Source organism: Nicotiana sylvestris, chromosome 11, assembly GCF_000393655.2.
Source record: "Nicotiana sylvestris chromosome 11, ASM39365v2, whole genome shotgun sequence".
NCBI classification, from domain to species: Eukaryota; Viridiplantae; Streptophyta; class Magnoliopsida; order Solanales; family Solanaceae; genus Nicotiana; species Nicotiana sylvestris.
The window spans coordinates 56,335,089-56,348,135 of record NC_091067.1 but is presented as its reverse complement, the minus strand read 5'-3'; the positions used below and the strand labels follow the sequence as shown (position 1 = coordinate 56,348,135).

Below are 13,047 nucleotides of genomic sequence, written 5' to 3'. Positions count from 1 at the left end.
TTGCCTTCATTATTGCATAAGGTTAAGTACTGCCTTTCCTCGCATGAGACTAAGCACTATCTCCATTCTTTTTATGAGGCTAAGCCATGCCTCCATCATTGCATAAGGCTAAGCACCGCCTTTCCTTGCATGAGACTAAGCACTTTCTCCATTCTTTGCATAAGGATAAGCACTGCCTCCATTATTACATAAGGCTAAGCATTGTCTTCCCTTGTATGAGACTAAGCATTGTCTCCATTACATTTCATGAGGCTAAGCATTGCCTCTATTATTGCATAAGGCTAACCACTGCCTTTCTATCACGACCCCAAATACCCGGTTGTGATGGCGCCTATCACATTACTAGGCAAGCCAACTCAAACCATTAATCACAACGAATTTCTTTTATAAAACCATTTTCTAACACGGGTTTAAATCTCAATTTTTCATAAGAAATGTATAAAACAGCTAAAAATGTGCGGAAATCAATAAAACATTAAACCAACATAGCCCAAACATCTGGTGTCACGAGTCTAGAGCCTCTAAATATACAAATTCGACTGTCTAATACATAATAAGTCTAAACTGCAGAAAAAAAACAAGATAGGAAGGAGGAAAGCAGGGATGCGGACGCCATGCAGCTACCTTGCAGTCTCCAGCAAACTCTAAAAATGCTGAGGACTCTCACTCTGCCACTCGGGCACCTGGATCTGCACATAAGGTGCAGGGAGTAACGTGAGTACGCCAACTCAGTAAGTAACTAAAGTAAATAAGGTCTGAAAGCAGTGACGAGCAGGTTAATATCATATAAAGAGTAAACAACAGAATAACAGATCAAACTCCACGGTTTAAAAAAAACCAGTTTCATCATAAAAATTTCAGTTTCAATTAAAATACTTAAGATCTTTTACTTAGCAATTTTTCAACAGAGGCTTATTTTAAAAGAAGAGTGAAATTAGTGAAAATATCATAATTTGGCCCCTCGGGCAAGGTATCACTCAGAATATATAACCTTGGGCAGCCTCTCAGTCACTCGTGACTCAGTACTCACTCTCTGCACTCAAGCTCATTAATCTCTCATAATAGTAATAATCATAGTAACTGCTGTGGCGTGCAGCCCGATCCATAGTTTAGTCGACTACGCTCACTGGGGGTGTATAGACTCTGAAGGGGCTTCTACAGCCCAAGCGTCATATCGCTGCGGCACGCAGCCCGATGCAACATATATATCGCTGCGGCATGCAGCCCGATCCATATAAGTATTGCTGCAGCGTGCAGCCCGATCCATAATGTATACATATAATATTTATATTCCTCACCATTAGGTCCTCAACCTCTCTCAGTCATTAACCTTACAGCCACAGGGGCATAACAGTAGAAATCAGGGAACTCAGTCCGAACAGTTCTCACATTTAAGAAGTAGAATGATAAAACTAGTTTTAAACAATAAACAGGTAAAACATGACTGAGGATATGCTTTCAAACAAATAGAGTGAGGAAAACAGTAAAAATTTCCCTAAGGGTCTCAACAGGTCGGCACAAGGCCCTAAATGTGGCATACAACCCATAATACAGTATAAATTTCTAAAACATGAGATATCATAAGATTTCAAATCAATTACGAGGCTTAATAGTCGCTACTGGAAGGACCAAGTCACAATCTCTACTGGTGCATGCCCAGACGCTCCTCACCTAGCATGTGTGTCACCTCATTTATCAAAACAATTCAAAATATCGGGGTTTTATACCCTCAGTTCTAGATTTACAATGGTTACTTACCTCAAACCGGGTGAATTACTACTCTGTGACGCCTTTGCCTCTCACCTCGGCCTCAACCCATGCCGAATCTACCCAAAATCAGAATCATAACATTAGAATATGCAAAAGGGTCGAAGCCCTAGCGAAAATAATAAAATTATACCAAAAAACCCAAATTAGCCAAACCCGACCCCTGGGCCCAAGTCTAGAAACTCGATAAAAGTCACATCAATGGAATCCTTATCCTCCCACAAGTTTATACATACCAAGATTACAAAAATCCGACCACAAATGGCCCCTCAAATCCCTAGATTAAAGTCTCAAGTTTCCAAGCCCTAACTCCCCAATTTAGGCTTCAAATTCCCCAAATTTCTTGTTTAATTAGGTAGAAATCACAATAGGATCGAGTATTAAGTCCAAAATTCTCACCTCCAACAAGTTGTCTTTGATTCCATCTTCAATCTCTCTCAAAAAGCTTCAAAACCGAGTCAAAAATGGTGAACTTAGGCCAAAACTCGCTAAAATGGCCTTTTAAACATTCTGCCCAGCGATCAGAAGTCCTTATTCGCGAACGCGGTCAAAGCCTCGCGTTGGCGAAGCACAAAAATTCCAGTGACCAAAATTCTCCTATGCGAACGTGACCACATCATCGCGAATGTGATGTCTCAGCTTCACCATCCATCGTGAACGCGGTTAGGCACCTTGCGAACGCGATGCTTCCCATTCTGACCCTTTGCGAACGCGGGACCCCCTCGTGAACTCGAAGGCCAAATCTGATGCCTCCCTTCCTGACCCTCGCGAACGCGAGGGTCCAATCGCGAACGCAAAGAACAAAATGTTTGCAACAACTGGAACCAAAATCTGCAACTCCCTTAAACTTGAAATGGCCCGTTCAACCATCCGAAACTCACCCGAGGCCCTCGAGACCCTAACTAAACATGCCAACATATCCCATAACCTTATTCAAACTTGTTCTAACCTCCGAAACGCCCAAAAAAACATCAAAACACCAACATTACCTTGGATTCAAGCCTAAGAATTCCAAAAACTTCTAAATTCCGCTTTTGATAAAAAACCAAACCAAACCACGTCCGAATGACCTGAAATTTGGCACACACATCCCAAATGACACAACGGAACTACTATAAATCTCGGAATTCCATTCCGACCCCTATATCAAAATCTCACCTACCAATAGGAAAATGCCAATTCAAGCCTAAATCTACTCCGGACCTCCAAAACACATTCCGATCATACTCCTAAGTTCCAAATCACCTCCCGAAGATATATGAACCATCGAAATTCACATCCGAGCCCTCTAATACATAAGTCAACATCTGGTTGACTTTTCCAACTTAAGCTACCTCAAAAGAGACTAAGTGTCTCAAAATTTACCAAATCCTTTTCGAACCCCAGCCAACCAACCCGATCACATATAGAACCGATAGACAAAGCAATAAAAAGTAGAAATGGGGGAAACGGAGCGGTAACTCATGAGACAACTGGTCGGGTCGTCATATTCTCCCCCTCTTAAACAAATGTTCGTTCTTGAATGAGTCAAGAAACATACCTGAAGCCTCAAACAGGTGAGGATATCTGCTCCGCATCTCCTGCTCGATCTCCCAGGTAGCCTCCTCCACGGGCCGACCTCTCCACTGCACTTTCACTGAAGCTATATCCTTTGACCTCAACTTTCAAACCTGACGCTCCAAAATAGCTGCTGGCTCCACATCATAAGTCAAATCACCATCCAACTGAACCGTGCTGAAATCCGAAACATGAGACGGATCCCTAATATACTTCCGGAGCATAGAAACATGAAATACTGGATGCATACTCGACAAGCTGGGTGGCAAAGCAAGCTCATAAGCAACCTCCCCAATCCTCTGAAGGACCTGAAAAGTCCCAATGAAACAAGGACTCAATTTACCCTTCTTCCCAAACCTCATAGCACCTTTCATGGGTGAAACCTTCAACAGAACCTTCTCACCAACCATGTAGGACACATCCTGAACCTTCCTGTCAGCATAACTCTTTTGTCTCGACTGCGCTGTACGAAGCCTCTCCTGAATTACCTTCACCCTTTCTAAAGCATCTTGCACCAAGTCTGTCCCTAATAGCCTAGCCTCACCTGGCTCAAATCAACCAACTGGAGATCTACACCGTCTCCCATACAAAGCCTTATATGGAGCCATCTGAATACTCGACTGGTAGCTATTGTTATAAGCAAACTCTACAAGCAGTAGAAACTGATCCCATGACTCTCCGAAATCAGTGACACAAGCACGTAACATGTCATCCAATATCTGAATAGTGCGCTCAGACTGCCTATCCGTCTAAGGATGAAAAGATATACTCAACTCAACCTGAGTACCCAACTCTCGCTACACAGACCTCCAAAACTGCGAAGTAAACTGAGTGCCCCAGTATGAAATGATGGAAACTGGGACACCATGCAAACAAACAATCTCCCGGATATAGATCTATGCCAACTGCTCTGAAGAATAGGTAGTACACACAGGAATGAAGTGCGCAGACTTAGTCAGATAATCCACAATCACCCAAATAGCATCGAACTTCTTCAAAGTCCGTGGGAGCCTAACTACAAAGTCCATGGTGATCCGCTCCCACATCCACTCTGGAATATCCATCTACTGAAGCAAGCCACCCGGTCTTTGATGCTCATATTTCACCTACTAACAATTGAGACACCGAGCCACAAATCCCACAATGTCTTTGTTCATTCTCCTCCACCAATAATGCTATCTTAGATCATTATACATCTTCGCGTCACCCGGATGAATGGAATACCGCGAGCTATGGGCCTCCTCCAGAATCAACTCCCGAAGCTCATCAACATTGGGCATGCATATCCGGCCCTACATCCTCAACACCCCATCTTCACCAATAGTCACATCTCTAGCATCATCATGCTGAACTTTGTCCTTGAGGACAAGCAAATAAGGATTATCATACTAGCGCTCTCTGATACGATCATATAAGGAAGACCGAGAAATCACAGAAGCCAATACCCGATTGGGCTCCGAAATATCTAACCTCACGAACCCATTGGCCAAGGCCTGAACATCCACTGCAAGAGGTCTCTCCGCAATTGGAATATATGCCAAACACCCCATACTCACCGCCTTTCGTCTCAAAGCATCGGCCACCACATTGGCCTTTCACGGATGGTACAATATAGTGATATCATAATCCTTTAGCAACTCTAACCATCTTTGTTGCCTCAAATTGAGATCCTTCTGTTTGAACAAGTTTTGGAGGCTACGATGATCAGTAAACACCTCACAAGACACACCATACAAGTAATGCCTCCAAATCTTTAACACGTGCACAATGGCAGCCAACTCCAAATCATGAACGGGGTAGTTCTTCTCATGGGGCTTCAACTGACGAGAAGCATAAGCAATAACTCTACCCTCCTGCATCAATACACACCCAATACCAACTCTCGAAGCATAACAATACATGGTATATGAACCTGAAGCTGATGGTAAAATTATTACTGGAGTTGTGGTAAAGGCTATCTTGAGCTTCTGAAAGCTCTCCTCGCACTCATCCGACCACCTGAATAAAGCACCCTTCTGAGTCAACTTGGTCAAGGGCGATGCGATAGATGAGAATCCCTGAACAAACCGGCGATAATAGCCTGCCAAACCAGAAAATCTGTGAATCTCTGTGGCTGAGGACGGTTTGGGCCAACTCTGAACTGCCTCTATCTTCTTCGGATCAACTTGAATACCCTCGTTGGACACCATGTGTCCCAAGAAAGCCACTGAACTGAGCCAAAACTCACACATGGAGAATATTTGCATAAAGTTTCTCCTCTCTCAATCTCTGCAAGACAACTCTCAAATGCTCAACGTGCTCCTCCTGACTATGCGAATACACCAGAATGTCATCAATGAAGACTATGACAAACGAGTCGAGATACGGCCGGAACATGCTATTCATCAAGTGCATGAATGCTAGTAGGGCATTGGTATGCCCAAAAGACATCTCCAAGAACTCATAATGACCATATTGGGTCCTAAAAGTCATCTTAAGAATATCTGAATTCCTGACTTCAGCTGGTGGTAACCTGAACGAAGATCAATCTTGGAGAACACTCTCGCTCCCTGAAGCTGGTCAAACAGATCATCAATGCAAGGCAAAAGATACTTGTTCTTAATTGTAACCTTGTTCAACTACTTGTAATCAATGCACATCCTCAGAGTGACATCCTTCTTCTTCAAAAATAGAACCAGCGCACCCCAAGACAACTCATTAGGCCGAATTAACCCCTTATCAAGGAGTTCCTGAAGCTTCTCCTTTAACTCCTTCAACTCTGCTGGTGCCATACGATACGGTAGAATAGAGATAGGCTGCATTCCCGGCACCAGATCATTACCAAAATCAATATTCCTGTCCGGTGGCATACTCGGTAGGTCTGCAGGAAACACATCGGGAAAATCCCTCACAATTGGAACAGAATCAATACTGGGAGTCTCTGCACCGACATCCCTCACAAAGGCTAAATACGAGAGACAACCTTTCTCAACCATACGCTGGGCCTTCAGAAACGAAATCACCCTACTGGGGACAAAATCAGTAAAACCTCGCCACTCAATCTGTGGCACTCCCGGCATAGCCAACGTCACTATCTTAGCGTGACTGTCCAATATAGCATGACATGGAGATAGCCAATCTATGCCCAATATGACATCGAAATCAACCATATATAATAACAAAAGATCCACTCGGGTGTCCAGACCCCCAATAGTCACCACATAGGATCGGTACACACAGTTTACAACAACAGTATCGCCCACCGGAGTAGATACTTGAACAGGTGAAACAAAAGACTCACGGGGTGTATCCAAATAGCGAGCAAAGTATGATGACTTATAAGAAAAGGTGGAACTGGGATCAAATAATACAGAGGCTTCTCTACGGCAGACTGAGACAATACCTGTAATCACGGCATCTGAAGCAGCAGCATCTGGTCTATCTGGGAGGGCATAGAAGCGAGCCTGACCACCACCTAATCGGCCTCTCCCTCTGGGGCAACCCCTAGCTGACTGGCCCCCACCCTATTTGCCTGAGCTAGTGGTGAAGTGACTGGAGCTGAAGTCGAGGGTTGACCCCTCTGCTGAGACGGACCCTCAAGAAGACGAGGACACTGCCTCCTCATATTCCCAAACTCTTCACACTCATAACAACTCCCTGGTGCTGGAGATGGGGACTGAAGGGAACCCCTGGCACCAGAATGACCAGTAAAAGGACCTGGCATAGAAGAACCCTGAACTGATGGAGCACGGAATGAACTCTAGGCTGGAATGGCACTGATTGACGAATGGCCCTGATGAGAACTGTGAGAACCATGACCCGATGATGCCCAACGATAACCTGGGTGAGTTGACTAATCCCGCATAAATGGACGGCCCCTGCCGTGCTGAAACTGACCCCTCGAAGGAGCACTACCAAAGCTACCAGATCCCCGAGGCCTCTTGGCCTCCCTTTCCTCTTGCTCCCGGTGATGAACCAACTCAATCTTGCAGGCGATGTCAATAACCTCCTCGAAAGTAGCACCTGATACCCTCTCCCTAGTCATGAGAATCCAAAGCTAATATGTGAGGCCATCAATGAACCTCCTGATCCTCTCTCGATCTGTGGGAACCAACCAGACCGCATCTCATACTGTGTCACAGTCATCACTCCCTGATACAATTGCTCGAACTTCCTGTGCAGCTCCTCTCGGCAAGACTGTGGCACATACTTCTCCAAAAAAAGAACAAATAACTGCGTCCAGGTAAGGGGCGCTGCACTAATAGGCCTATGCTTCTCATAAGCCTCCCACCAAGTGAAGGCAGCTCTAGAAAATTGAAAGGTAGTGAAAGTGGCCCTGCTGGTCTCCAGAATACCCATTGCACGAAGTTTCCTCTAACACTTATCCAAGAAACCCTGGGCATCCTCGCCCTCTGCACCACTGAAGGTCGGAGGCTGAAGTCTACCAAACCTCTCTAATCGACGCTGCTCATCATCAGGCATAACTGGTACCACATACTCCTGAGCTAGTGCAACCGGATGGGCTGGAGGTGCCTCCAGTGTTTGAAGTCCCTGCACAACCTGCTCAGGTGTGCGAGCAACGGGAGTCTGGGTGCCTCCCCCGGCCTAAGAAGTAGTTGCGGCCGTAGTAACTGAGACCGCCTGAGCCAAGCCAATACACACTGATAAAATTTGAGCTAAAGCATCCTGAAGGCCTGGAATCACAATAGGCACAGCTGGTGCCTGAGCGGGTGTTGCTGTAGTATCCACAACTGGGACATGATCCTGAACTGGGGTAGCTGGTGGATCTGCAAGTGCTACCCTAGCTAACGTGCGGGCTACACCCCTACCACGGCCTCGACCGCATCCTCGGCCTCTAGGGCCCCAACTGGTGGTACTGGTGGTCGTCCATCCTTCTCGGTAGCACGTGTCCTCACCATCTGTGAGAGAATGGAATAACAGAAGTTTAGTGCTCGTATCAACAGATTCGCACGACAAAATTTCAAGAATATGAACTTTTTCCTAAAGGTTCTGCAGCCTCTCGAGGATGAACTTTTACTGATCCGCGAGACTCTACTAAACTGGCTCATGACTCGCGATACCTATGTAACCTAGGCTCTGATACCAACTTCTCATGACCCCAAATACCCGGTCGTGATGGCGCCTATCACATTACTAGGCAAGCCAACCCAAACCATTAATCACAACGAATTTCTTTTATAAAACCATTTTCTAACACGAGTTTAAATCTCAATTTTTCATAAGAAATGTATAAAATGGCTAAAATGTGTGAAAATTAATAAAACATTAAACCAACACAGCCCAAACATCTGGTGTCACGAGTCTAGAGCCTCTAAATATATAAATCCGATAGTCTAATATATAATAAGTCTAAAATGCAGAAAAGAACAAGATAGGAAGGAGGAAAGCAGGGTTGCGGACGCCATGCAGCTACCTTGCAGTCTCCGGCAAACTCTAAAAATGTTGAGGACTCTCACTCTGCCGCTCGGGCACCTGGATCTGCACACAAGATGCAGGGAGTAACGTGAGTACGCCAACTCACTAAGTAACTAAAGTAAATAAGGTTTGAAAGCAGTGACGAGAAGTTTAAAATCATATAAGGAGTAAACAACAGAATAACATATCAAACTCCACGGTTTAAAAAAACTAGTTTCATAATAAAAACATCAGTTTCAATTGGAATACTTAAGATCTTTTACTTAGTAATTATTCAATAGAGGATTATTTTAAAAGAAAAGTGAAATCAGTGAAAATATCATAATTGGGCCCCTCGCGCAAGGTATCACTCAGAATATAGCCACTCGGGCAGCCTCTCAGCCACTCGTGACTCAGCTCTCGTCACTCAGTACTCACTCTCAGCACTCAGGCTCATTATCTCTCATAATAGTAATAATCATAGTAACCGCTGTGGCGTGTAGCCCGATCCATAGTTTATAGTCGATTACGCTCACTAGGGATGTATAGACTTTGGAGAGGCTCCTACAGCCCAAGCGTCATATTGTTGCGGCGCGCAGCCCGATCCAACATATATATCGATGCAACGTGCAACCATATCCATATAAGTATCACTACGGTGTGAGCCCCGATCCATGATGTATACATATAATATTTATATTCCTCACTATTAGGTCCTCAACCTCTCCCAGTTATTAATCTCACAGCCACTCGGGCATAATAGTAGAAATCAGGGAACTCAGTCCAAACAGTTCTCACATTGAAGAAGTAGAATGATAAAAGTAGTTCTAAACAATAAAAAGGTAAAACATGACTGAGGATATGCTTTCAAATAAATAGAGTGAGGAAAAATAGTAAAAATGCCCCAAAGGGTCTCAACAGGTCTGCACAAGGCCCCAAACATGGCATACAGCCCATAATACAGTATAAATTTCTAAAACATGAGATATCATAAGATTTCAAATCAATTATGCGGCTTAATAGTCGCTATGGGACGGACCAAGTCACAATCCCTACCGGTGCATGCCCACACGCTCGTCACCTAGCATGTGCCTCACCTCATTTATCAAAACAATTCGAAATACCGAGGCTTTGTACCCTCAGTTCCAGATTTACAATGGTTACTTACCTCAAACCGAGAGAATTACTACTCCACGTTGCCTTTGCCTCTCGCCTCGGCCTCAACTCGTGCCGAATCTACCCAAAATCAGAATCATAACATTAGAATATGCTAAAGGATCGAAGCACAAGTGAAAATAATCAAATTATACCAAAAATCCTGAAATTGGCCAAACCCGATCCCCAGTCTCACATCTCGAAACTCGATAAAAATCACATCAACAGAATCCTTGTCCTCCCACGAGTTCATACATACCAAGATTACCAAAATCCGACCACAAATAGCCCCTCAAATCCATATATTAAAGTCTCAAGTTTCCAAGCCCTAACTCCCCAATTTAGGCTTCAAATTCCCCAAATTTCATGTTTAATTAGGTAGAAATCACAATAGGATCGAGTATTAAGTAGTTCTCCTTGATTCCCTCTTCAATCTCTCTCAAAAAGCTTCAAAACCGAGTCAAAAATGAACTTAGGCCAAAACTCGCGAAAATGGCCTTTTAACCATTCTGCCCAGCGATCAGAAGTCCTTCTTCGCGAACGCGGTTAAAGCCTCACATTTGTGGAGCACAAAAATTCCATTGAACAAAATTCTCCTATGCGAACGCGACCACATCATCACGAACGTGAGGCCTCGGCTTCACCAACCATCGCGAACACGGTCAGGCACCTCGCTAATGTGATGCTTCCCCTTCCGACCCTTCATGAACGTGGGACCCCCTCGCGAATGTGAAGGCAAAATCTGATGCCTCCCTTCCTAACCCTCGCGTTCGCGAGGGTCCACTCGCGAACGCAAAGAACAAAATGTGTGCAACAGCTGAAACCAAAATCTGCAACTCCCTTAAACTTGAAATGGTCCGTTCAACCATCCAAAACTCACCCGAGGCCCTCGAGACCCCAACCAAATATGCCAACATATCCCATAACCTCGTTCAAACTTGTTCTAACCTGCGGAATGCCCAAAACAATATCAAAACACCAAAATTACCTCAGATTCAAGCCTAAGAATTCCAAAAACTTCTAAATTCCGCTTTTGATCAAAAACCCAACCAAACCACATCCGAATGACCTGAAATTTTGCACACACATCCCAAATGACACAACGGAACTACTACAACTCTCGGAATTCCATTCTGACCCCTATATCAAAATCTCACCTACCAACCGAAAAATGCCAAAAATCCAACTTCGCCAATTCAAGCCTAAATCTACTCCGGACCTCCAAAACATATTCCTATCACACTCCTAAGTCTCAAATTACCTCCCGAAGCTATTCGAACCTCGGGAATTCACATCTAAGCCCTCTAATACATAAGTCAACATCCGGTTGACTTTTCCAACTTAAGCTTCTTCAAAAGAGACTAAGTGTCTCAAACCTTACCAAATCCTTTCCGAACCCGAGCCAACCAACCCAATCACATATAGAACCGATAGACAAAGCAATAAGAAGCATAAATGGGGGAAACAGAGCGGTAACTCATGAGACGACTGGTCGGGTTGTCACACTTTCCTTGCATGATACTATGTATTGTCTCCATTACAATATACGAGGCTAAGTTCTGCCTCCATTATCAAATAAGGATAAAATCTACCTTTCTTTGCATAGGGCTAAACACTTCCCTCATCACACACAAGGCTAAGCGTTATCTTGTCCCATTCTCGTGTACAACTAGAATCATTTGTTCCCTCTATCAAACGATCAATATTTACGCATATTTACATTTCATGAGTTGAAACACTGCCACATCGTCCGAAGGCGTCATAGTCGGAGGGCATCATCCTCGTATCCCGAAGTTATCATGCCATGGCCGGATCTCTCGAAATTGTATATAATTATTTAAAGGCATCATAGTCCAGAGGCACTATCTTCATGGCCCGAGGACACCATTTCATGGCCTGCGAATCCCTTATCATACTCTTTATGGCCTGGGATGTCATGGTCTAAGGACATCATCCTTATCGTCCAAGGACAACTCTCATAGTCTGAAGGGATTTGGCATCATGTTTAAATTTTCTCAATAACCCATATGTATTCGCGCGCATCGTGTTTTAAGTTTTGTAGGTACCTCAGGAGGTAAATGTTCTACAAATAGGAGCAATTCTCGCTCCGGTTTCCATTCACAACATTCACATTCTTTTGATCATCTCAAACATAAACGGCGATCAGCAATTGATTACCCTTTATCCCGTAACCGCTCAAATAATTGCCTTATACATCCGTAACGTTCAGATTCGCATTCGTAGATCCACCTGAAATTATCCATTATTCACAATGCTATCCTATCCCAGAGATCCTTTTTCGAAGTGCACGACCACTCTTATAACAATTCCATCGGTCTAGTTCGTCGTTGGATCCAAAACTATACACGACCTGATTTCCGAAACACCAGGGATATGTAGGCAACTCAGGAACTAGGGTTCGACCCCCATTTTTCAAAAATGCATCTACCCCACTTATTTCGGACAAAATTGGTCATCATTTTCTTTACTCCACAACTCTTTCATCATTCTCGGTAAAGAGGGGCAACTTTTGATACCCAATTTTGCCCTCATATTTTTATAAATATCATATGTATTTTCAAAATATTATTTATACATCATCACAAATTTACAATAGTCATACAAAGACTTTCAGTAATTTTTCATAACTTTTAGGGCTTTAAAAAATTGATTTTTCTTGCATTTAAATTATTCAAATATTTATTAATTATCCTTTTAAATTATTTTGTGATGACTTAATCATCCAAATTTATTATTTACACCCACATATATGTTGTATATTATTTTACTTCATTTCATATAATTACATTTGCATTTTGAGCTATTTACACACTTTTTGCAATAATATCCCATATTTTACAATTAACTGCATTTATCATTTTTGTTCAAGGTCAAAATAATTTTTTATCTTTTTATAATTTTCAACTATTATTTTAAAGTATTAAGCTTCATAAGTAGTATTTTTTATATTTATTTAGCTATTTTATTAAATTATTTTCCCCTAATTTTTTTATTTAAAATCTGGCCCAAACAGGTAAAATTTCAGACCTAATCCACCAACCCACACCCTAAGCTACCTAAAATCCAGCCCAATAACCCCAAGCCCAAACCAGACAACCCTTTTGAATGAACTCGGTCGGTACCTGTTTTAAGCGACTCGCCCCACTCTTTCTG

At 43.3% G+C, this 13,047-nt stretch overlaps 1 protein-coding gene across 1 annotated transcript; it reads right to left on the bottom strand.

Annotated features, from left to right (window-relative positions):
- Positions 1-5,942: 5,942 nt before the first annotated feature.
- Positions 5,943-7,662, bottom strand: LOC138881061 (uncharacterized). The gene is made up of 4 exons (XM_070161261.1): positions 7,436-7,662; positions 7,201-7,340; positions 6,817-7,020; positions 5,943-6,706 (listed from the first exon to the last, which is right to left on the bottom strand). The coding sequence occupies exons 1-4, from the start codon at positions 7,660-7,662 to the stop codon at positions 5,943-5,945; spliced, it is 1,335 nt and encodes a 444-aa protein (XP_070017362.1).
- Between the last annotated feature and the right edge of the window lie 5,385 nt (positions 7,663-13,047).